Raw genomic sequence first — 26,626 nt, 5'->3', positions numbered from 1 at the left:
TAAGGCCTCTTTCACACTTGCGTTGTCCGGATCCGTCGTGCACTCCATTTGCCGGAGGTGCCCGCCGGATCCGTAACACCGCAAGTGAACTGAAAGCATTTGAAGACGGATCCGTCTTCAAAATGCGTTCAGTGTTACTATGGCACCCAGGACGCTATTAAAGTCATAGTAGTAGTGGGGAGCTGCCATAGTAGTAGTGGGGAGCGGGGGAGCGGGGGAGCAGTATACTTACCGTCCGTGCGGCTCCCGGGGCGCTCCAGAATGACGTCAGGGTGCCCCATGCGCATGGATGACGTGATCCATGCGAGCACGTCATCCATGCGTGTGGGGCGTCCTGACGTCACTCTGAAGCGCCCCGGGAGCTGCACGGACGGTAAGTATACTGCTCCCCCGCTCCCCACTACACTTTACCCTTGCAAACAGGACTTTAGTGTCCTGGCAGCCATGGTAACCATTCAGAAAAAGCTGAACGTAATGCGCCGAAACGACGTTTAGCTTAAGGCCGGATGCGGATTAATGCCTTTTAATGGGCATTAATTCCAGATCCGGCCTTGCGGCAAGTGTTCAGGATTTTTGGCCGGAGCAAAAAGCGCAGCATGCTGCGGTATTTTCGCCGGCCAAAAAACGTTCCGGTCCTGAACTGAAGACATTCTGATGCATCCTGAACGGATTTCTCTCCATTCAGAATGCATTGGGATAATCCTGATCAGGATTCTTCCGGCATAGAGCCCCGACGACGGAACTCTTTGCCGGAACAGAACAACGCAAGTGTGAAAGAGCCCTAAAGCATACTGGAAAAGTTAACATCCTGTCTTAGTTTGGATGCACAAGTTACATAAAATTTCAACTAAGAAAGAACATTCCGTGGAAACAAACATGCAATTATTAAACCACCACAGAAATAAATTGTAATCTGTAATAAAATCGTATACGCATGGAATGTACAAGAACGCAATTTACTGCTAGTCTAGTCTACACCTGTATATTTAAACATTAAATATTAGACACTACTCTATTGAGTCATTTTATTAATTACCATGTTTGTGATGAGAAGCTGATAGATTGTAAAATGGCAAAACATTAGTGCTCCTACCAAGACCTTCAGTAACCTTGTTTGCTGAAAGCACCTCCACTAAATACTAAACAGTAATGTCTAGGATCACTTACACTACAGCCGCGCTCACTGGAAATTATTCAATTAATGTAGCAGTCCTTTTATCTCTCGGGTCTTTGAGGATGTCCACAAAAGAAAATACAATATGACAGACAGAAATGCACAACATATAAAAACATTTTAATGAAAACATTTCAATTAAGGCCATTCTTAGCACATTAATGCATTTAGTAGGGACTTTTTATTTTATTTGATTACAGTGAGAGTCTGAAATAGCTTGCTCAGATTCACTTCAGAGTATCCACTACGTGATAGAATTTGGTCACTGGTATGTTTTAATTTATTGTAAGCTGCTCCTGCTTCTTGATAGTGCTTCTTCAGGTATCCTGCAACAATAAAAAATAAAGTGTAACATTTGTATGAAATCTATTCACATAATATAAGAAAAACAGCCATCCCTATGCCTTAGAGCACGGAAGTCAATTAGTAAATGGATACAAAACCATCAGAAATCAAAGAGTTCTTACCAAGGGGCAACATAAAAGGAGTTTGTCAGGAATATGGATTATCGTTTAATGGCAGCCATGATTTTCACCTGATTCACCTTTGTCAGTGTACATGCAAAATAAGTTCTCACTTCAACCCTCTGCTTGTCAGATAGCGGAGGTAGTGAACTCCACAGGCTTCAAGGAGGCCACATGCGTACGAATTCACACCTCAACCAGTCAGCCAGGAACTAAGATGATGTGACAGGAAGAATCTCTCAGCAAGAGGTCTAGTTCATTCCCCAGTTCAATCAAATCTAGCAGACAGCATGGAATTGGCGATTTATACATATTTGTGTCCCTGTGACCACGATGAACAGGCTCGTGGTCTTAGTGTGGTGGTGGGAGGCCAGGGAAGGGAGATATACATATTTCCCCAAAGACACTGAATAACTGTACTACTGGGAGCCGGAACCCAGGTGGATCCGTTGGTACCCTGAGAACCATCGCCCTGTGACCTTCTGGTCTGGAGCTATGAACCCTAAAGGGTTTTCTGGGTCATTTGCTGCCAGTCCAGCAGAGGGGGGGAGAGGACCCCTCCCAGAGGCCGGGGGGGGGGGGGGGGGAGAGGACCCCTCCCAGAGGCCGGGGAGGGGGGGGGGGGGGGGGGGGGAGAGGACCCCTCCCAGAGGCCGGGAGGGGAGGGCTACAGGTTAAAAGGCTTGTGCCAGCAAGCGGGCGTGTCTTTTTCTAAAAGGGGGTCACATTGTGCCATGTGTTTGGAGAGACCTGGAAACTGCTGACATCACTGCCCCCTCGTGACCGCAGCCAAGGACTATTCCACCATCATAACCCAAAGGAACATACATCTACCCAGTAAATGACTTGTACTCTGTGTAATCCTGTTTGTACCATATTACCTGTATTTGTAACCTCAGACCACTGTATATATTCCTTGTGTATATTGTGTTATGTAGTGAGCCCTTAAGGCGATTAAATATATCATTTAATCTTGTGCTGTTTTGCATCTCGATCACGAATCCTATATAGACGCGTTAGCGGACAGGGCTTATATCAAACGAGAAGCTGGTGGCAGATTTCCTGGGCTGAGGAAGTGCTGTTTCACTGGGGCAGTGACCAGTCTCCCTCAGCTTGTTGCCTCTCTGTGCCAGTGTGGACAGGAGGAGTCGGTGTAAACTATACCAAGCTGTGCATACATGCTCCTCCGGGAGGGCGTAACGTCACGTCTTGGTAACCAGTGACCATACCGCGTCTCGTGAGCTCGACGTAGTTGACGTCAAGCGGGCACGAGGGGTGGTATTCCTCACAGAGTTGCTCAGAATTTAAAATCTGAAAGCCTTGCCTGTGTATTTAAGCTAAGTTCAACCTTTCAGTTTCATGTCAAAAGTTGACCCCTTCAGCAACCTTGAAGCGTACCTATTGCTTTTGCCCCCTTAAGTCACTACGAAATGTAAATGCACAAAACCTTGTGATCAACATTAAGTGGTATACTCTTCAGCAGTCTTTACACCCCCTTTACTGGCTGCTAGGATCTCTGTAAATGTTCAGAATGTTCACAATGGTACCTGTCTAGTGCAAAACCATAAATAGCACCCAGTGAGCAGGGGAGGGGAGAGGAGAGGGATGCAGCTGTAGTATTCTCTCTATTAGTCTATTTGAGATTGCAAACTATGATAGGGAAATTGGGTGACATTTCACTGGCTATTTATTGCACATCATACCTAGAAGAGCCCACCCCGTCAAAAGGCATGTATGCACTTATACACAGAAGCCTGCCAATCATACCCAAAGGGCGGAGGAAAAGCTCTGCTGATGAATAAAACCAGACTCAAACTATAAGACTAGTGTATTCTTTTAAGGCTGCTAGCTGACAAACAACACTTTTTTGTGCGGTTTTGACCTATAACTGTGTTTTGCCACTCTTACATAGGCCAGCATATTAAGCTGACTCATTCACTTTGAACAGGTTAATGCAGAAATTTTCAGATGCTTTAAAATGTCTGTACATTATGCACTATGCAGTGTTTACGTAGTACCGCAAAAATGCCCACGACATACACAAAAAGACAAGATTAACAATATAAAAAAGTTATGCCACACTCACTTAAAGCAAAAGGCTAACATACATACATTCCCACTTCGCAAAGTAATGTATATGCACAAAGATACAGGGATCCCCACAGATAGCAGCATAAAATGAACACTTGTATACAGGTAGGTAAAAAATTGGCATCAGTTATGAGCAATTAATTACAAAAATTATAATTAAACTAACATTTTTTTTAGATTTCTTGTCTATGCAAGCAAAGACTAGTAACATTAAAACAAGGAATAAAGTAAGACATGCAAGATCTGTAAGCGACGTTACACCTGCTCTACAATAGAATTTAACAACAGGCTCCAACTACTGAAACATTCAGGCCTGAATACACTTAGAAAATTGGGCATTGCAAAGACAAACCGTAATAACACTACCAAACTGTTCCAGGGTATATGTTAAATGGCATTCACAGGGTCATATAAAAATTGCAAGAGCTCTCTAGAAGAAACAAAATGTGAGCAAAAATGCTTTGAAGCATGAACTCTACACAGTACAAAAATGCCTAGGACTGTTCAGCTAAGATTAATGGAGTTCAAAAAGACAAATGGTAGTGGAGGAATGTTTAAGGCGGCAGGACCATGATACAAATCATTGCTGAGAATGTAACCCCTTGTAGCTTTATTGCACTAGCACATATACAATACTTCATAGCAATAGCATATCACAAATAGATATCATCTCACACTTTGTCCTATGGTTGGCAATGCAGTTTAACATATGCACGATTTCATATAACATTAGGAAAGAGGTGTCCTATAAGATGAAGCTCATCGGGGGAGATATATCAAAACTAGAGTAAAAGGTAAACTGGCCTAGTTGCCGATAGCAACCAGGTTTTCCTATAATTTTCCCGAGCTTCGTTGGAAAATTAAAAGATCAATCTGGTTTGCATGGGCAACTAGGCCAGTTTTCCTTTACACCAGTTTTGAAATATATCCCAGACTGTTTTTCCAGAAAGGTCAGCATTTTACACCTGTAATGATTGTTTAGACAAGGCTTTAGTAAGGCTTTTGATACTGTCCCACATAAAAGGCTTATCAATAAATTGCAGTCTTTGTGCGTAGACTCCCATATTGTTGAATGGATTAGGCAGTGGCTGAGGGACAGACAACAGAGGGATGTAGTCAATGGAGTATATTCAGACCATGGTCTTGTTACCAGTGGGGTACCCTCAGGGATCTGTTCTGGGATCCATATTGTTTAATATCTTTATCAGCAAAATTGCAGAAGGCCTCGATGGTAAGGTGTGTCTTTTTGCTGATGACAAAAAGATTTGTAACAGGGTTGATGTTCCTGGAGGGATACACCAAATGGAAAAGGATTTAGGAAAACTACAGGAATGGTCAAAAATCTGGCAACTAATATTCAATGTTGATAAGTGCAAGATAATGCACCTGGGGTGTAAAAACCCAAGAGCAGAATATAAAATCAATGATACAGTCCTAACCTCAGTATCTGAGGAAAGGGATATTTCAGAAGACTTAAAGGTAGGCAGACAATGTCACAGAGCAGCAGGAAATGCTAGCAGAATTCTTGGGTGTATAGGGAGAGGCATTACCAGTAGAAAGAGGGAGGCGCTCATGCCGCTCTACAGAGCACTAGTGAGACCTCATTTGGAGTATTGTGCTCAGTACTGGAGACCATATCTCCAGAAGGATATTGATACTTTGGAGAGAGTTCAGAGAAGAGCTACTAAACTGGTACATGGATTGCAGGATAAAACTTACCAGGAAAGATTAAAGGACCTAAACATGTATAGCTTGGAAGAAAGACGAGACAGAGGGGATATGATAGAAACTTTTAAATACATAAAGGGAATCAACAAGGTAATAGAGGAGAGAATTATTTAAAAGAAGAAAAACTGCTACAAGATGACAGTTTTCAATTAGAGGGGCAAAGGTTTAAAAGTAATATCAGGACTTTACTGAGAGAGTAGTGGATGTATGGAATAGCCCTCCTGCAGAAGTAGTAGCTGCAAATACAGTGAAGTAGTTTAAAGGGGTTCTGCACTTTCATTTAACTGATGATCTATCCTCTGGATAGATCATCAGCATCTGATCGGCGGGGGTCCGACACCCGGGACCCCCGCCGATCAGCTGTTTGAGAAGGCAGCGGCGCTCCAGTAGCGCCGCGGCCTTCTCACTGTTTACCGCCGGCCCACTGATGTCACGACTAGTATCAACTAGCGTGGGTAGGGCTAAGCTCTATTCACTTGAATGGAGCTTAGCCCCGCCCGCGCTAGTTGATATTAGTCGTGACGTCAGTGGGCCTGCGGTAAACAGTGAGAAGGCCGCGGCGCTACTGGAGCTGCCTTCTCAAACAGCTGATCGGCGGGTGTCCCGGGTGTCGGACCCCCGCCGATCAGAAGCTGATGATCTATCTAGAGGATAGATCATCAGTTAAATGAAAGTGCAGAACCCCTTTAAGCGTGCATGGGATAGGCATAAGGCCATCCTTCATATAAAAGATAGGGCCAGGGGCTATTCATAGTATTCAGTATATTGGGCAGACTAGATGGGCCAAATGGTTCTTATCTGCCGACACATTCTATGTTTCTATGATGCACTGAGTAGGACAATGTAGACAGACATTCGGGAGAATCTTTTTTAATTTACAAGCATTTGAGAATTTACAAGCATCTCATGAGAATGGCACCTGTCAAGGGGTGGGCAGAATCTGGTGAGTTCTTGAAGTTGATGTGTTGGAAGCAGGGAAAATGGGCAAATGTGAGAATCTGATTGACTTTGACAAAGGCAAAATTTTGGAGGTTAGACCATTGGATGAAAGCAGTTTTGTGGGGTATTATGATATGCAGTGGTTAGTACTTACTAAAAGTGGTGCAAGTAAGGGTACTTTCACACTTGTGGCAGAGGATTCCAGCAGGCAGTTCAGTCGCCGGAACTGCCTGCCGGATCTGTCAATACGCATGCAAACTGATGGCATTTGTCAGACGGATCAGGATCCTGATCTGTATGACAAATGCATTGAAATGCCGGATCCGTCTCTCAGGTGTCATCCGGAAAACTGATCCAGCATTTATTTCTTTTCACATTTTTTGCGGTCTGAGTATGCGCAGACCGCAATGCCGAATCTGTTTTGCCGGAACACTCAGGGCCGGATCCGGCATTAATGCATTTCAATTGGAAAAATGCCGCATCCGGCATTAATGCATTTCAATGGGAAAAATGCCGGCAAGTGTTCCGGAATTTTGGACAGAGATAAAACTGCAGCAATGCTGCGGGTGGCCTCCTGCTTCTTCTAGCAGACACCCGCGGATCATGTCCGCAACCGGCAGTAATGCCGATCGTGGACATTTAACCCCTCAGATGCCGTGCATATGAGCGCGTGAAACACCGGAAGCGCGTGCTTCCAGTGATGCTCTGACTCCCCCGTGTGGCGATCGGATGAGCCGGAGCGTGTATGCAGCAGCAGCCCCTGTCTTTGTGAATGACAGGAGGCTGCTGCATAGTATTTCCTATGGAGCCATTGCCTGTAATAGGGCTCCATAGGAAACAAGCAATTTTCTCATAGACTCCAATGCTAGTGCATTGGGGTCTATGAGAATAGCAATCTAATGTTTAAAAATAAAAAAACATAAAAATCACCCCCCTTTTCCCTCAAAAAATAAAATAACTCAAAAAATACACATCATGAGTGTCGCAATGTGTGAAAACGCCCACAGTATAAAAATATATTCCCCATATGGCAAACAGCAAAACGGAAAAAAGCGTCCAAATGGCCGATTCGCTGTTTTTGGTAGCTTCATTTTCTCCCAACAATTTTTTTTTAAAAGTGATCAAAAAGTCATACACACCCCAGAGTGGTATCAATGAAAAGTTCAGATCGTCCCACAAAAAATGAGCCCCCATACAGCTCTGTACACATACCATATTTTTCACCCCATAAGACGCACCTAGGTTTTTGGGGAGGAAAATAAGAAAAAAAAATATTTTTAACCAAAAGGTGTGCTTTTGGTGGGTCTGGAACTAATGGTGGTCTGTGAATGGCACTATTACTGGGGATCTTTGGAGGGCACTGTTATGGGGGGGGGGGATCTGTAAAGGACACTTATGGGGGGGATCTGGGGATGGCACTGTTATGGGGTATCTGTGGATGACGCACTGTTATGGGGGGATCTGTGGATGACGCACTGTTATGGGGGGGGGGATCTGTGGATGACGCACTGTTATGGGGGATCTGTGGATGACGCACTGTTATGGGGGGATCTGTGGATGACGCACTGTTATGGGGGGATCTGTGGATGACGCACTGTTATGGGGGGATCTGTGGATGACGCACTGTTATGGGGGGGATCTCTGGATGACGCACTGTTATGGGGGGATCTGTGGATGGGCTCACACTGTTACAGGGGGGATCTTTGGATGGCACTGTTATAGGGGGGATTTGTGGCTGGCACTGTTATAGGGGGGATCTGTGGCTGGCACTGTTATAGGGGGGGGGGACCTGTGGCTGGCACTGTTATAGGGGGGGGGATCTGTGGCTGGCACTGTTACAGGGGGGATCTGTGGCTGGCACTGTTACAGGGGGGATCTGTGGCTGGCACTGTTACAGGGGGGATCTGTGGGTGGCACTGTTACAGGGGGGATCTGTGGGTGGCACTGTTACAGGGGGGATCTGTGGGTGGCACTGTTACAGGGGGGATCTGTGGGTGGCACTGTTACAGGGGGGATCTGTGGGTGGCACTGTTACAGGGGGGATCTGTGGGTGGCACTGTTACAGGGGGGATCTGTGGGTGGCACTGTTACAGGGGGGATCTGTGGGTGGCACTATTACAGGGGGGATCTGTGGGTGGCACTGTTACAGGGGGGGATCTGTGGGTGGCACTGTTAAAAGGGGGATCTGTGGGTGGCACTGTTATATATGTGCCATCCACAAACCCCCCCACCCCCCAGCCCATAACCGTGCCATCCACAGACCCCCCACCCCTTAACTGTGCCATCCACAGATGTTCCCCATAAAACGGTCATCCACAGATCCCCCCCCCCGCTCCAGTATACAAATATAAAATGTCTCATTCAATTAAAAGTGATTAAACATGCCCCCTCACTCCTAATATTACCATACATCCTAACAGCTTCTGTACAATGCAGGCAGGCAGGCCGGCGCGTCACTCACTGACGACACTTGCCTGCGCCGCCTGCTTCATTCATAAAGTAGGCGGCGCAGGCACATGACATCAGGGAGTTACGCTGCCGCCCGCCCGGCCTACCTGCATTCTACAGAAGCGGTTAGGGTGTACGGTAATATTAAAAGTGGGGGGGGCATGTTTAATCACTTTTAATTGAATGAGATGTTATATTCGTGTAGTGCAGCACTGGAGCGGCGGGGCCGGACTACAGTGACTGCACCGCCCGCCGCAATTGCTGGCCCCCAGCTCCTCCTCCCAGTCCCTCCCTGCTCACATATACATCGCAGCCTGCATATTCCCCCCATTTGGGGGGAAGGGGGGGGGGGGGGGGGGGCGTCTTATGGGGCGAAAAATACGGTAATTACAAAAAAGTTATAGGGGTCAAAATATGGCAACAAAAAAATGTAACAGATTTCCCCCCCCAATTTTTTAGCACTATAAAACGCAAGAAAAACTATACATATAAGGTATCGCCGGATTCATACCGACTTGTAGAATAAAAGTAACTGGTAAGTTTTATCGCACATTGAACGTCGTAAATAAAAAAAACGTAAAACTGGTTGAATTGCTTTTTTATTTGCAATTTCACCATATTTGGAATTTTTCCCCCTGCTTCCCACTACTTCATATGAAATATTAAATGGTGGCATTGGAAAGAACAACTTGTCCTGCAAAAAACAAGTCCTCATATGGCTATGTTAACAGACAAATAAAAAAGTTATGGCTCTGGAAAGGCAGGGAGCGCATAACGAAAAAGCAAAAAGAGGAAAAAAGAAAGAAAAATAAACAAACTCCTGGGGTAAAAGGAAATGCTGCTAACAACTTGGTGTCGCATATCTAGGACACCATCAGATGTCTTGTAGGGTCCATGCCTTGATTGGTCAGGGCTGTTTTGGCAGCACAAGTAAGACCTACTAGGTATTAGGCTGGTTGATTTAATCTTCTGGCTTATCGGTTATAATATTTTGTGGGTTGAAAATAATTCAACCTTTCATACGCACAAACTCAATTTTACAAATTTTCCATTCTCCTTGGTTGGTCCATCTTGAACAAGTTAGATTTTTTGAATCAATTGTCTTAAAAAGGAAAATTGAAAGTCATGTATGAGCTTATGTAATTTGGTTACTGCATTTGATTTCATGAAGGAATCACAATAAAAGATATTTTAATTTGCATCTTAATCGGGGTAGATTTGATTTAAATCAAACTGATTTAAATCACGATTTAAATCACTAGTCAGTAAGGCTTGATTTAAATCATAGTTTTCTACATAAAGACTAATTTTTGCTGGTATAACTTATAATATGCAAGTAGATAAAGATTTTTTGAATAACAACTTTTCATATTAGTTTGATTAGGTTGATTCTGTATTCATAGGTTTGTAGAAGTTAGGATTAAGGTCTTTTTCTCAACTCTGTTCATGTTATAACATTTTTGCTGTGAAGAAGAGGCATGTGATCTCTGCTGAGTCAAATTCAGTTTTGAGAACTGCAAAAGTAAACCAAGCGTCTGTAATAATATCTTGTAGGCAGAGAAACTGCCCAATAATCTTACAAAAACCCCTGGAAGAGCATGACATTGTGAATGGATTATTGGAATTTATTTACCAAAAAAATTAAACATATACAGCCTTATTCTACATAATTGAAAAAACAAATCTTTATTTCATGATGGAATAACCTTTGGATGGTAATATATTTTCCTCAAAAAGCATTTTATATAAAAAAAAAATCTTTTATTTTTTTAAATTATAGATTTTTATCCACCCTGATCATAATTGAGAGTGCACAGTGGTACTTCGATTTTATAGACACTGAAGCATATCCAACTCATCTTGCGACCTCATAACCTGGGACACTGATTGCAACCCAAAATCTTATCCAAGGAATTAAATATTATTGCAAGTGAACAGAAGTTCCCCAGAGTTGCTCTTTAATATTGAGTGAAAGTTAGAAATGAGCACAGAGAAGATGTTCACATTGCAAATGATAACACAATCTGTACTTTAAAAGGTTCATTATTAGAAAAACTACTTAGAAGCTACAACTTTGGGGGAATCAGTTCTTATATAGGCGAATCTGAGCTAGAAAGCATAAAAGAACGTGTTTTGGTTATATCCACATAGGAAAATCTGACAGATTTCTAGGTGGATACACGTCAAAATCAGCAATAAAACTGACAAAATCTGCAAGCAGGGCTCACTTTTTGGCATTGGAAAAGGGGAAATCAACATAAGAAATGTGCAGAATGAGATGGCATGCTGTGGATTTAAAATCCGCAATGCAGGACAATTTATGCTGCTGATTTTTTCTGCAGTGTGTGGATGACATGTCTTCCAATCTCATCCACTTTGCTGCAATTATAAATGGTTTCGCTTTTGCCGCATGTCAATCTGCTGCAGAAAATCCACAGCGTTTCAATTATTATTTTGCGGTTTAAATCCACCCACAGGGAATTAGGAGTAGGCTTACTATTTGATAGCACATTGCACCCTCTTATTGTGACGCATCGACTGACAGCTGAAAACAAGCCACAGAATTTAACTACATAACTAAAAGGCACTTGGCGCTCACGTATAAACCAAAGCACCACATGAACATGTAATACATTTCAATAGTAGCAATATATTGAGCAAGTCTGGAGAAAAGGTTCAGAACAGTGTTCTAATGGCATGCAGAGAAAGATGAGCGAGGACATGGCTCCTGATGTGTTTACCACATGCACTGATGGGATATTGACATCTCTCAGTATGGTAGTTACAAAGTGCACTATTTTAAACGCCACAGTGTGTCATTAAAGGCAACAACAGTTGACCTCTTTGTTCTTGAAGGACACTCTTAAAATGTCACGTCTGTACAGTATTTGAAGATAGACTGCATATATATAATTTTTTTTAAGGAATTCTGTTAACTTAGGCAGGGTCTATTAAGTACCGCAACAGATGAAGAACACTTGCCGCAGACTCCAGATCACTTATTTGGAAGTCAGTACTCACCACCATTTCCCAGCTGTGTACCCAAAACCAGCCATGGAATGTGTAGAGAGGACTTCTCCAGGTGTCCTCTTCATTATGGGCACAGGAGACCTCTCTCTGCATTCCATGGCTGGTTTGCAAGCGCACAGAGGGGGAAATAGGGGTGAGTTTCGATATACAAATTACTGACCTGGGGTCAGTGGCAGGTGTCCCTGTACTTACTAGGGCTTGCCAGAGGCAACAGATTCCCCTTAAATAAGAAGGTGTGTTCCAGGATTTTACTATGGATACTTAAGGACAGACCATCAATATTTGATTGGTGGGGGTCCGACACCGTCGATCAGCTGTTCCCAAATCACTCCAGCTCCGCAAAACAGAGCTACACCACTCCATCCATGGTAGTTGACAAAGTTATTTATTTATTTAGTTCAATGGGAAAGAACAGCAGTGCAGTAACCAACTGTGTCCACTATGCAGTGGATGGAGCTGTGTAGTCCCAGCAAATGATCTACTGGTCACTGGTTGATCAGTTATTGATGGACTATCCTGAGGATACTAAAATGCTGGAATACCCCTTTAACAATGCAAAACTTCACCCTGGCACCTGATTTTCAAATAGCAACCAGAAAGACCGTCAAAGCACAAATGTGAACAAAGACAATTCCCATGAAAAAAATCAAAGAAATAGCCGAAAGTTTTCTGTCACACATTGATCATTTTGGACTGAAACTTGATGTTTTGTTTCAGTCCTGATCAAAAGTTTAAGACCACTTGAAAAATGGCAAAAAATCATATTTAGCATAGCTGGATCTTAACAAGGTTCCAAGTAGAGCTTCAACATGCAACAAGAAGAAATGGGAGTGAGACAAAACATTTTTTGAGCATTCAATTTAATGAAAACAACGAATAAACTGAAACAAGCTGTTTTTCAGCTGATCAAAAGTTTAGGACCACACCTCCAAAAAAAACTAAACCCCCCCCCCCCCCCAAAAACAGAAATCCAACTTCCAAACATGAACTCCGTAATGAATAGGTCCGCCGTTATTGTTTATCACTTCAAAAATTTGTTTCGGCATGCTTGATGCAGAGTGGTGAAGACGCCCGCAGGAAGGCCTCCTACTGTCTGGAACTGTTGTCCATTTTTGTAAACTTCCCTTGCCATCCATCCCCAAAGGTTCTCAATTGGATTTAGATCAGGGGAACACGCAGGATGGGCCAAAAGAGTGATGTTATTCTCCTGGAAGAAGTCCCTTGTCCTACGGGCATTGTGTACTGTAGCGTTGTCCTGTTGAAAAACCCAGTCGTTACCACACAGACGAATGCTCTCTGCAACATCTGGACATAGCCAGCGGCCGTTTGACGCCCCTGCACTTCCTGAAGCTCCATTGTTCCACTGAAGGAAAAAGCACCCCAGACCATTATGGTGCACTCTCCACTGTGGCGCGTAGAAAACATCTCAGGTGGGATCTGCTTGACATGCCAGTAACGTTAGAAACCATCGGGACCATCAAGGTTACATTTTTTCTCATCAGAGAATAAAACTTTCTTCCACCTTTGAATGTCCCATGTTTGGTGCTCTCTTGCTAAGTCCAAACGAGCAGTTCTGTGGCGTTCAAGGAGACGAGGTCTTTGAAGACGTTTTTTGTTTTTGAAGCCCTTCAGTCTCAGATGCCATCTGATGGTTATGGGGCTGCAGTCAGCACCAGTAAGGGCCTTAATTTGGGTCGAGGATCGTCCAGTGTCTTGACGGACAGCCAATTGGATCCTCCGGCTCAGTGCTGATAAAATTTTTTGGGTTCTTCCACTTGACTTTTTTGTTCCATAACCCTCAGGATCATTTAAGAAATTCCAAATGACTGTCTTACTGCGTTCCACCTCAGCAGCGATGGCGCGCTGTGAGAGACCCTGCTTATGCAGTTCAACAACCCGACCACGTTCAAAAAGGAAGAGTTTTTTTGCCTTGCCATCACAGCGTGTGACTACCCGACAGAAAATGACAATGAATCCACATCTTTGCACAGATTTGGCCTTTTAACCCCTTAAGGACACAGCCTTATTTCACCTTAAGGACCAGGCCATTTTTTGCAAATCTGACCAGTGTCACTTTATGTGGTGATCACTTTAAACGCTTTTACTTATCCAGGCCATTCTGAGATTGTTTTTTCAACACATATTGTACTTCATAACACTGGTAAAATGGAGTAAAAAAAAAAAATCCTTTTTATTTATAAAAAAAATATCAAATTTACCAAAATTTTGGAAAAATTAGCAAATTTCCAAGTTTCAATTTCTCTACTATAATACATATTAAGGCCTCTTTCACACTTGCATTGTCCGGATCCATCGTGCACTCCATTTGCCGGAGGTGCCCGCCGGGTTTGTAACAACGCAAGTGAACTGAAAGTATTTGAAGACGGATCCGTCTTCAAAATGCGTTCAGTGTTACTATGGCACCCAGGACGCTATTAAAGTCCTGGCTGCCATAGTAGTAGTGGGGAGCGGGGGAGTAGTATACTTACCGTCCGTGCGGCTCCCGGGGCGCTCCAGAATGACGTCAGAGCACCCCATGCGCATGGATGACGTGATCCATGCGATCACGTCATCCATGCGCATGGGGCGCCCTGACGTCACTCTGAAGGGCCCCGGGAGCCGCACGGACGGTAAGTATACTGCTCCCCACTACACTTTACCATGGCAACCAGGACTTTAGCGTCCTGGCAGCCATGGTAACCATTCAGAAAAAGCTAAACGTCGGATCCGGTAATGCGCCGAAACGACGCTTAGCTTAAGGCCGGATCCGATTAATGCCTTTCAATGGGCATTAATTCCGGATCCGGCCTTGCAGCAAGTGTTCAGGATTTTTGGCCAGAGCAAAAAGCGCAGCATGCTGCAGTATTTTCTCCGGCCAAAAAATGTTCCGTTCCTGAAGGCATCCTGAACGGATTTCTCTCCATTCAGAATGCATGGGGATAATCCTGATCAGGATTCTTCCAGCATAGAGCCCTGACGACGGAACTCTATGCCGGAACACAACAACGCAAGTGTGAAAGAGCCCTAATACCTCCAAAAATAGTTATTAGTTTACATTCTCCATATGTCTACTTCATGTTTGGATCATTTTGTGAATGCCATTTTATTTTTTGGGGACGTTACAAGGCTTAGAAGTTTAGATGCAAATCTTGAAAATTTTCAGAACATTTCAAAAACCCACTTTTTAGGGACCAGTTCAAGTCTGAAGTTACTTTGTGAGGCTTACATAATAGAAACCACCCAAAAGTGACCCCATTCTAGAAACTACACCCCCTCAAGGTATTCAAAACTGATTTTACAAACATCATTAATCCTTTAGGTGTTCCCCAAGAGTTGATGGCAAATGGAACTGAAATTTCTGAATTAAAATTTTTTGCCAAATTTTCCATTTTAATCCATTTTTTCCACTAACAAAGCAAGGGTTAACAGCCAAACAAAGCTCTATATTTATTGCCCTGACTCTGCGGTTTACAGAAACACCCGATATGTTGTCGTACACAACTGTACAGCCCCACGTCAGGGCGTAGAGGGAAAGGAACGCCGTGTGGTTTTTGGAAGACAGATTTCGCTGGACTGGTTTATTTACACCATGTCCCATTTGAAGCCCCCTGATGCACCCCTAGAGTAGAAACTCCAAAAACGTGACCCCATTTTGGAAACTAAGGGATAAGGTGGCAGTTGTTTTGGTACTATTTTGGGGTACATATGATTTTTGGTTGCTCTATATTATACTTTTTGTGAAGCAAAGTAACAAAAAATAGAAATTCTGAAATTTCATCTCCATTTGCCATTGACTCTTGTGGAACACTTAAAGGGTTAACAAAGTTAGTAAAATCAGTTTGAATACCTTGAGGGGTGTAGTTTCTTAAATGGGGTAACTTTTTGGAGTTTCTACTCTAGGGGTGCATCAGGGGGGGCTTCAAATGGGACATGGTGTCAAAAAACAAGTTATTATTTATTTTTTGGGCGATTGTCATAGTTAGGGTCTAATTTTTTGCAGGATGAGATTACTGTTTTAATGGTATGATTTTGGGGTGCATATACCTTTTTGATCGCTTGCTATTACACTTTTTGTGATGTAAGGTGACAAAATTATGGCTTTTTTCTTTTACACCATTTTTACGTTGTTCATCTGAGGGGTTAGATCATGTGATATTTTTATAGAGCAGGTTCATACAGACACGGCAATACCTAATATGTGTACCTTTTTTTATTTATTAAGGTTTTACACAATATCATTTTTGAAACCCAAAAAACCTGATTTAGTGTCTCCATAGTCTGAGAGCCCTAGTTTTTTTTTTTTTTTTTGGGCCATTGTTTCATGTAGGGGCTCATTTTTTTGCAGGATGAGACGACGGTTTGAATGGTACTATTTTGGCGTACATACAACTTTTTTGATCACTTTTATTACCTTTTTTGGGAAGTAAGGTGGGCAAAATTTCAATTTCATCATAGTTTTAATTTTTTATGGCGTTCACCGTGCGGGGAATGTAACATGACCGTTTTATAGATCAGGTCGTTACGGACGCGGTGATATATAACATGTGTAGGGAATTTAATTTTTTTAATCAGGGATAAATGTTTTTTTTATTTAACATTTTTGTTTACCCAGACCCACTTGGTTCTTGAAGATCCACTGGGTCCGATCGTCTGTATAATACAGTACAGTACACTATATAGTGTACTTTACTGTATTTCACTTACACTTTGTCTGAACAGATCTCTGCCTTTAGCACAGATCTGTTCAGCACCATGGACAGCAGGATGCCTGAGAAGGCGTCCTGTTGCCATGGGAACCTTCCCAGTCTGCCACAACTGAGAAGACGGGGAAGGGGAGGGACTCCCTCCCTCTGTGACCCCATCCTGTCCGGGGGCTGCAAAGGCACAGCACCCCCCCGATGGGAGAGGGAGGGAGCTCCTTCCCTCTTCACCTCTTCCATACAGCGGTCCCTACGGACTGCGGCATGGAAGGGGTTAAAACGCCTGACATCGCAATGCACCGCAATTGCAGGCACAAAAACACAGAGGGCTTCAGGGGGGGTTAACATCGAAATACAGGCACTTTGAGGTTTCTGATCCCTGTAGCGCTACAAACCGCAGGTCTGAATTGACCTGCGGTTTGTAGTGATCGGCAATGCGGGGGGGGGGGGGGGGGGGGGTCACAGGACCCCCCTAGGCATTGTCACAGGGTGCCTGCTGAATGATTTCAACAGGCACCCCGTTCCGATCACTGCCGGCCGTGCGGCAGTGATCAAAACTACACAGGACATACGGGTACGCCCTGTGTCCTTAAGTACCAGGACAACGCCCTGTGTCCTTAAGGGGTTAAAGGCATGTGGTCCTAAAATTTTGATCAGCTGAAAAACAGCCTGTTTCAGTTTAATCGTGGTCAATTAATTGAATGCTCAAAAAATGGTTTGTCTCACTCATTTCTTATTGTTGCATGTTGAAGCTCTACTTGGAACCTTGTTAAAATCAAACAATGTAAAAAATGTTTTTTTAAAATATGGTCTTAATATTTTGATTAGGACTGTATTAAGCGTAGAATATCAGCGACACCTCGTTATCAGAAGAATTATTGTCTAATAGCATCAACAGGTAGATTTACGGAGCACTTGCATTAGACTGATGTGTCTGGGAGCAGTCAGCTGGATCCACCAATGATCCACGTGTTGTAGGGTTGCAGGGGGATGAATCGGCCATGTTGGAATCTCTGTGTTCTCCCTTCTCCTTAACAGAAATCAATTATGTATGTTTTGGGAAGGGGGACTTTTTGATAAACATGCGTTTCTACGTTTGAACTTGTGTCTGCGGCAGATGCTGGATAAGTTACTGTTTGAAATCTGCCCCTGCTTTATTTACAATCTAAAGAGATAAAGAATCAACTACATTATTAAGGAAGGATGGAAAATGATACCACTGAGGAGCAAATTACTTAAATCGAGAATAATAAAAAGCAATTTCTTTAGATGGATCATGTCATGTACTTTTTTTTTTAAATACAAGTAAAATTAAAATTATTGTGGGGCAAACAGGCTTTCAATTGGGAAAATGAATTCAAATATTTTGGTGTCAAAACAAGCTGTAATATGTCAAGACAGTTGCAGCTTATTTTCCTGTCCCCATTAGCATTTCAAAGAAAACGCTATCTGTAGAAAACAAAACAGGAGACAAATATGGATATACCAACTATGGTAATTTTTATTCTTTTTCAACAAATTGCTAATTGGGTATTGATGTGTTAAGATCATGTACACAAGAGTACACAAGCTTCAATTAGTTGAAATTCAGTATAAGCTAGAAAATAGTAAAAATGCTCATTTATGAAAAGAGATCCACACTCATATTCTGTTCCTTCAGGAGGGATCACACAACATTTTTAAAGATGCTGACATTTATACAAAGCAGTTGAAAGACTGCAAGGGCACTTGTGGCACAGAATTACACACGGGGAAGAGACTTATAACGACTGTCGAAAAGAAAAACCATCTTTGTTACCCACAGTGACCAATCACGGAACGGCTTTCATTTTTCAAGAGCACTATAAGAAATGCAAGCTGTACTGTGATTGGTTGCCAGGGGTAACAAAGTTTTTCTTTTAGACAGTGTTTATACAAATAGGGGAGAATTTTTCATAAGGGTAATATTTGAAGTCAGTTTTATTTGATTCTGGGTATACGTACTTTGCACCAGTTTATTTTTTTTTAAATGCTAAACGTTTTTTGTCAAAACTTTTGTCTAGAAATACTATTCCAGTATTTTTTACACCGGAGTGAGTTTGCGACTTTTTAAAAGGTCTGAGTTATAAATCTGGATTGTAACTAATTAAAGGGGTTGTCTGGGTGGGTCCAGAGTTGAACACTGATATAACCAACTTACGGTTTTACCATGTAGGATAGGAGCATTTTTTGCAGTCTATAGCGCTGCCCTAGGTTGTTTTAGTGGCGGGTTCTGACCTTTAAAATTGCTCAGAACAGCGATATACACCGCCCACTAGAGACTGTCTCCCTGCTAGGTGGAAGTCTACGCCTAGCATAGTGTTGTGAAGCGCGCTGTATCGCCGGCTCACAACAAACAACCCTGCACAGCAGCGCAAGACAAGGGGGAGCACTGGAACAAGAAATTCTCCGAAGCTCCTATCCTACATGGTAAACCAGTACAAAGGAGGTTATATCCGGGTTCAGAGCTGAACCACTTTAACATAGTTAACCATACCAATTTCCCAACCTTTTCAAAACTGCATTTTTACACCACGTGTCCAAAAAGTAAACTTTTTTGTGACTTTTTAAAAACAGAATTCTAGAGTGCAGGGTATGATACAACCATCTCCTGTTTTAAGACTAGACAATGAAAGGTAAAAAGTTTATTGAAATATAAATTAAAAGGGGCACTTCTGGCAACTTAGCCACTGTGGGATTGCTGTATATGTTTTAGTAAAGCAATGGAATCTTCTGTGTGTGGACTTTATGTTTATCTGTTCATATGTATTAGGCCTAAGAGATATATTTCGTACATATCAAAAGATTCCACTGCATTATTAAAGTAAAAAATATATCATACTTGGCCCCTTCCCGTTCGGAGGATGCTGGAAGTCTAAAGATGGCACCTGCTCAACAGACACCCATTGTGTCCGTGATCAGAGCCAACTCAGATCGTGAATTTAACCCCTCAGATTCTGTTGTCGATTCTGAGAAGTCATTTACCAGGAGCAGGCTGAATACCTTCTTTGCACAGATCGAGGGAGCAGTTTTGTTTGCAATTGTAGCCTGGGCTCTACTGAAAGCTCCTAGGTCTACCATAATAAAGTGACTGAGGTAACGATTAATAGAAACACACAGCTATTTTGCCATAGACTGCAGTCTATGGTAGATGTGATCTAACGATTCAAGTCCTATGGAGGGAGGGTAAAGGGGATTAAAAATAAAGGTAAAATTTTTAATATAGAAAAAATATTTAAAAGTTTAAATCACCCCCTTTCCCCAAATTACAAAACAAAAAAATAAAAAATCATATCAATGGTATTGACACAAGTACTTAACCTTATAACTTGCGTCGAAAGCCATTACCGAGCAAAAATCTAAATGGGTGAACTGAATTGCTGTTTTTTCATTGTTTTCCTTCACAAAAAAGTTGAATGAAAAGTGATAAACAGACATTAAAAAAGAGATAAAAAAAATAGTATAAACATACTCAAAAAAGAAAAAAAAAATAGTCCTCACACAGCTCCGAAAACTGAAATATTAAAAATGTAAGGATTAAAACAATAAAAAATATATACAAAATTTGGTATCGCTGTAATCCGCAGAGTAAAGGAAATATGAATGCCTTAAAAACAAAACAATGGCACAGCTGCATTTTCTTCCATTTTCATAATTTTTTCCCCCAGTTCCCAATATCTATCTATATATACAGTTGAAACCAGAAGTTTACATACACTATATAAAAAGACACATATGCATGTTTTTCTCAATATCTGACATAAGATCAGAATAAACCTTTCCGGTTTCTTGGTCAATTAGGATTACCATAATTATTATTATTTGCAAAATGCCATTATTTGCAAACATGAGCCATGTTTGTTGGTCGCCTTGCTCGCACCTGCCTTTTCAGGTTTGATCATAAATTTTCAATAAGATTGAGATCAGGGCTTTGTGATGGCCACTACAAAACATTGACTTTGTTATCCTTAAGTCACTTTGTAACCAGTTTGGCAGTATGCTTCGGGTCATTGTCTATTTGGAAGACCCATTTCCGCCCAAGCTTTAACTTCCTAACTGATGTCTTGAGATGTTGCTTCAGTATTTCCACATAATCTTCATGCTGCCCCCCCCCCCCCCCCCCGGTGTATCACAGTTGGGATGGTGTTCTTAGGTTTCCAAGCTTCTCCCTTTTTCCTCCTAACGTAATGATGGTCATTAAGGCCAAAAAGTTCCATAGGACAGGTCTCTAAAATGTAGGTCTTTGTTCCCGGGTGCATTTGCAAACATTAATCTGGCTTTTTTATGTTTCTTTTAGAGTAATGGCTTCTTCCTGGCAGAGTGGCCTTTCAGCCTATGTTGATACAGTACTCGTTTCACGGTGGATATTGACACAATCTTACCAGCTTCTGCCACCATCTTCACAAGGTCTTTTGCTTTTGTTCTTGGGTTGATATGCACATGTTGGACCAAAGCATGTTCATCTCTGGGACGCAGAACCCATCTCCTTTCTGAGCGGTATGATGGCTGGACATTCCCATCTGGTTTGTACTTGCATATAATTGTTTGTACAGATGAACGAGGCACCTTCAGGTATCTTGAAATTGCACCCAAGGTTGAGCCAGACTTGTGCAAGGCATAGTAATCTTAGTTTATGTAAACTTTTGACATTGTAGAAAGTAATAAATATGCCTTAAAACATTTTCTCTCTCATTATTCTGCCATTTGGCAAATAATAATTATGGTAACCCTAATTGACCAAAAACTGGAAAGGTTTATTCTGATTTCATGTCAGATATTGAGAAAAACATGCATATGTGTCTTTTTATATAGCGTACGTAAACTTCTGGTTTCCACTGTAAATATACACTCACCTAAAGAATTATTAGGAACACCATACTAATACGGTGTTGGACCCCCTTTTGCCTTCAGAACTGCCTTAATTCTACGTGGCATTGATTCAACAAGGTGCTGATAGCATTCTTTAGAAATGTTGGCCCATATTGATAGGATAGCATCTTGCAGTTGATGGAGATTTGAGGGATGCACATCCAGGGCACAAAGCTCCTGTTCCACCACATCCCAAAGATGCTCTATTGGGTTGAGATCTGGTGACTGTGGGGGCCATTTTAGTACAGTGAACTCATTGTCATGTTCAAGAAACCAATTTGAAATGATTCGAGCTTTGTGACATGGTGCATTATCCTGCTGGAAGTAGCCATCAGAGGATGGATACATGTTCTAATTCTGTTTACGCCAAATTCGGACTCTACCATTTGAATGTCTCAACAGAAATCGAGACTCATCAGACCAGGCAACATTTTTCCAGTCTTCAACAGTCCAATTTTGGTGAGCTCGTGCAAATTGTAGCCTCTTTTTCCTATTTGTAGTGGAGATGAGTGGTACCCGGTGGGGTCTTCTGCTGTTGTAGCCCATCCGCCTCAAGGTTGTGGCATCACAAATACTTTGCTGCATACCTCGGTTGTAACGAGTGGTTATTTCAGTCAACGTTGCTCTTCTATCAGCTTGAATCAGTCGGCCCATTCTCCTCTGACCTCTAGCATCCACAAGGCATTTTTGCCCACAGGACTGCCGCATACTGGATGTTTTTCCTTTTTCACACCATTCTTTGTAAACCCTAGAAATGGTTGTGTGTTAAAATCCCAGTAACTGAGCAGATTGTGAAACACTCAGACCGGCCCGTCTGGCACCAACAACCATGCCACGCTCAAAATTGCTTAAATCATCTTTCTTTCCCATTCTGACATTCAGTTTGGAGTTCAGGAGATTGTCTTGACCAGGACCACACCCCTAAATGCATTGAAGCAACTGCCATGTGATTGGTTGACTAGATAATTGCATTAATGAGAAATAGAACAGGTGTTCCTAATAATTCTTTAGGTGAGTGTATATGTATATATATATATATATATATTTTTTTTTTTACATGCATAGCCCTACTATTTTATTTATTCTGAGTGCCCAAAGCAAGTAAAAACAATTATAATTTCTGGAGAGAATGATATACAATGTCTTGCCTTCCTCCAAGATCATTACTTGTTTCCTGCTTAAAATATATAATGTGTCATATATGGCCCTGCATTCTAGGTAACATCATTATAAGGATATGATATACCGTAAATGTCTGAAGGGATGGGGTCTAGCGTCACAGAACCTTTATCTCTTGAAACATGGAGGTCCCAGATAATTGTGGCATGTGCTACAGATAAATACCATAGAGGAAGACGAGGCCAGTGGCACAATCAGGGACACGTACAAAGGTGGAATTTATCATCAGGGTAATACTTAGTCAGTTTAACTTGAGTCTGGATTGGTGTACCAAATTTCTGAAATGTTGGCTCATCTTTAAACCCAACATCTTGGCCTAGAAATGCTACTCCAGTTTTCTGCACCACCCCTCTATTGAAGCGGCTTTGAGATTTTTTATTTTTTGCAACTTTTTTTTTTTTTTTTTTTAAACTCCCAGTCAAAAATGTATAGGGAAACTCATTAACATAACAACCCATGCTCATCTACTTTTCAAAACTGGAGCGAGTCATGTGACAATGCAAAAGTTTGCAAAAATGTTGCAGAAGTGACCAAAAAAAATATAAAATCACCAAGCCCTATTTTATGGCTTTGAAGACAAAAGAGCAGGGCTAGATAAATTTCCCCATTGCCTCCACAGACTTATTTTAAGTATTCAAATATTTAACTACGTAATGATGTAGGCTGGATATATGTATAAAGTACTGGGGGATTAAACGTGTGCACCTTCAAAACGTCAAAGGTTTGCCATGTTGACCTGGTTTGGGAGATGAAGCCAATGTTGGGTCTCTACTAAGTTGGTGAAGAGACTGCATCATATTTAAAAAAGGACCGATCGAAGCAGGATATCGCTACACTAATCAACTTTTATCTATGAAAGGACTGCGGTTTGTTACGTTTTACTATGTATTATGCAAGTTCGCAGCAATGTTACATTGCTGCAGTATTAACTTGGAAGTAAAAAAAGAGATTTATAGACCATATTTTTCGCTTTATAAGACGCACCTGATGATAAGACGCACCTAGGTTTTTGAGGAGGAAAATAAGAAAAAAATATTTTGAACAAAAAGGTAGGTTTTGGTAGGTTTTGGACTAAGGGGGGGATATGTGGATGCCGCACTGTTATGGGGGGATATGTGGATGCCGCACTGTTATGGGGGGGATCTGTGGATGACACTGATGGGGGATCTGTGGACGACACTGATGGGGGATCTGTGGATGACACTTATGTCATCCACAGATCCCCCATCAGTGTCATCCACAGAACCCCCATCAGTGTCATCCACAGAACCCCCATCAGTGTCATCCACAGAACCCCCATCAGTGTCATCCACAGATCCCCCATCAGTGTCATCCACAGATCCCCCATCAGTGTCATCCACAGATCCCCCATCACTGTCATCCACAGATCCCCCATCAGTGTCATCCACAAATCCCCCATCAGATGCATCAGTGTGGAGGGAGGAGGAGGAGACACTCATGGCGGGGCCCGCTGCAGTGACTCTACTCGAATACACCGGGCACCGCAACTGTTAAATACATTCAATCCGATCTATATCTAAATGTATACCGCACTGTTAGGTACTTACTGTAGTACCGTAAGTATAGCATTAAGACGTCGCAGACCGGCAGCTCCCTCGGTCATGCGCCGCCTGCCCCAGCTCCGGGGCAGGCGGCGCATGACCGAGGGAGCTGCCGGACAGTAAGTACCGAACAGTGCGGTATACATTTAGATATAGATCGGATTGAATGTATTTAACAGTTGCGGGGCCCGGTGTATTAGAGTAGTCACTGCACCGGCCCCGCCATGAGTGTCCTCGCCTCCTCACCGATACTTCGCTGGCCGCGCTGTGCAGCATGGCGGCCAGTGAAGTATCCGCTTTATAAGACGCACGGCCATTTCCCCCCAACTTTGGGGGGGGGGGGGGAAGGGGGGGCGGGGAAGTGCGTCTTATAAAGCGAAAAATACGGCACAGTTATGTGAATGAGCCCTTAAAGGGATTGCTTTGCTTCATCAAATAGCAGTTATCATGTAGAGAAAGTTAATACAAGGCACTTACTAATGTGTTGTGATTGTCCATATTGCCTCCTTTGCTGGGTTCATTCATTTTTACATTACAATATACACGGCTTGTATCCATTGTTACAACCATCCTGCAAACCAGGAGCGGTGGCCCTGCTTAGGGTGCCTTCACACATGGCAGATTTTGTGGCAGAAAGTTCCATGACTATAAGTCAATTCCATTCACCTTAAAGGGAACCTGTCCCTTCCAAAAACCATTCCAAGCCGCCAGCAGTACCCGAGCAGCCAGCAGCGTGTTTCTGACGATCGTTTTCTACCTGAAGGCAGATGAAGCAAAAGGGGCAGTGGCCTCCTTGCTTTAAGCCACGGTAACCACGCCCCTTCCCTGCCCCTTCACTGTGACTGACAGTGCTTATGCACGAGAGTTCGGCTGCCGTTGCCGAACAACAGGGAAGGGGGCGCGGTTACCTTGACTTCAAGCAAGGAGGCCGCTGCCCCCTTGACTTCAAGCATGACTAGAAAATCACGCGAGCAGGGGATAAAAACGTTTTTGGAGCTTTTGCTTCATCTGCCTTCAGGAAGAAAACAATTGTTGGAAACGTGCTGCTGCATACTCAGGTACTGCTGGCGGCTTAAGGTGGTTTTAGGAGGTGACAGGTTCCCTTTAATTGAGCTTGCAGAAATCCATGTGCTTGTTGTCCCAGTCAAATGAATGGAACTGATTTTCAGTCGCAGAATTTTCTGCCACAAAATCTGTTGCATCTGAAGGTACCCTTACACACTATAGGAAAAGGCGTTGGTCTCTCTGGGGAGCATGCATAGGCAGGCATGCGCTGCAGCAACTGTCCTGGCCACTTTGTATCTGTGCTGCAGCGGTGTCCATAAACACCAGAAAAAAGAAGTGTATAATGTGATGGAAAAATGAATGAAGCCAACAAAGGAGGCAATATGGACAATCACAATACACTAGTAAGTGTCTTGTATTAACTTTATCTATTTGATAAATACCATTTGCTGAAGTGAGACAACCCCTTTAAAGGTTTGTCAGCATTACACTGCGTGCAGAATTATTAGGCAAATGAGTATTTTGACCACATCATACTCTTTATGCATGTTGTCTTACTCCAAGCTGTATAGGCTCGAAAGCCTACTACCAATTAAGCATATTAGGTGATGTGCATCTCTGTAATGAGAAGGGGTGTGGTCTAATGACATCAACACCCTATATCAGGTGTGCATAATTATTAGGCAACTTCCTTTCATTTGGCAAAATGGGTCAAAAGAAGGACTTGACAGGCTCAGAAAAGTCAAAAATAGTGAGATATCTTGCAGAGGGAAGCAGCACTCTTAAAATTGCAAACCTTCTGAAGCGTGATCATCGAACAATCAAGCGTTTCATTCAAAATAGTCAACAGGGTCGCAAGAAGCGTGTGGAAAAACCAAGGCGCAAAATAACTGCCCATGAACTGAGAAAAGTCAAGCGTGCAGCTGCCAAGATGCCACTTGCCACCAGTTTGGCCATATTTCAGAGCTGCAACATCACTGGAGTGCCCAAAAGCACAAGGTGTGCAATACTCAGAGACATGGCCAAGGTAAGAAAGGCTGAAAGACGACCACCACTGAACAAGACACACAAGCTGAAACGTCAAGACTGGGCCAAGAAATATCTCAAGACTGATTTTTCTAAGGTTTTATGGACTGATGAAATGAGAGTGAGTCTTGATGGGCCAGATGGATGGGCCCGTGGCTGGATTGGTAAAGGGCAGAGAGCTCCAGTCCGACTCAGACGCCAGCAAGGTGGAGGTGGACTACTGGTTTGGGCTGGTATCATCAAAGATGAGCTTGTGGGGCCTTTTCGGGTTGAGGATGGAGTCAAGCTCAACTCCCAGTCCTACTGCCAGTTTCTGGAAGACACCTTCTTCAAGCAGTGGTACAGGAAGAAGTCTGCATCCTTCAAGAAAAACATGATTTTCATGCAGGACAA

At 42.7% G+C, this 26,626-nt stretch overlaps 1 protein-coding gene across 3 annotated transcripts in view; it reads right to left on the bottom strand.

Moving 5' to 3' along the window:
* Positions 1 to 788: 788 nt before the first annotated feature.
* The window catches only part of POLA1 (DNA polymerase alpha 1, catalytic subunit), a 450,237-nt gene continuing 424,399 nt past the window's right edge, over positions 789 to 26,626 (bottom strand). For all 3 annotated transcript variants that reach the window (XM_040423702.1, XM_040423703.1, XM_040423704.1), the window contains exons 36-37: positions 1,366 to 1,500; positions 789 to 1,334 (exon numbers count right to left, since the gene is read on the bottom strand). In XM_040423702.1, the coding sequence (XP_040279636.1) occupies positions 1,309 to 1,334; positions 1,366 to 1,500 (161 nt within the window). In that variant the 3' untranslated portion in view covers positions 789 to 1,308. The remainder of the gene's footprint in view (positions 1,335 to 1,365; positions 1,501 to 26,626) is intronic.

This window comes from Bufo bufo, chromosome 3 (assembly GCF_905171765.1).
Source record: "Bufo bufo chromosome 3, aBufBuf1.1, whole genome shotgun sequence".
Taxonomy (NCBI): Eukaryota; Metazoa; Chordata; class Amphibia; order Anura; family Bufonidae; genus Bufo; species Bufo bufo.
This window is presented reverse-complemented; position numbering and strand designations above follow the sequence as displayed.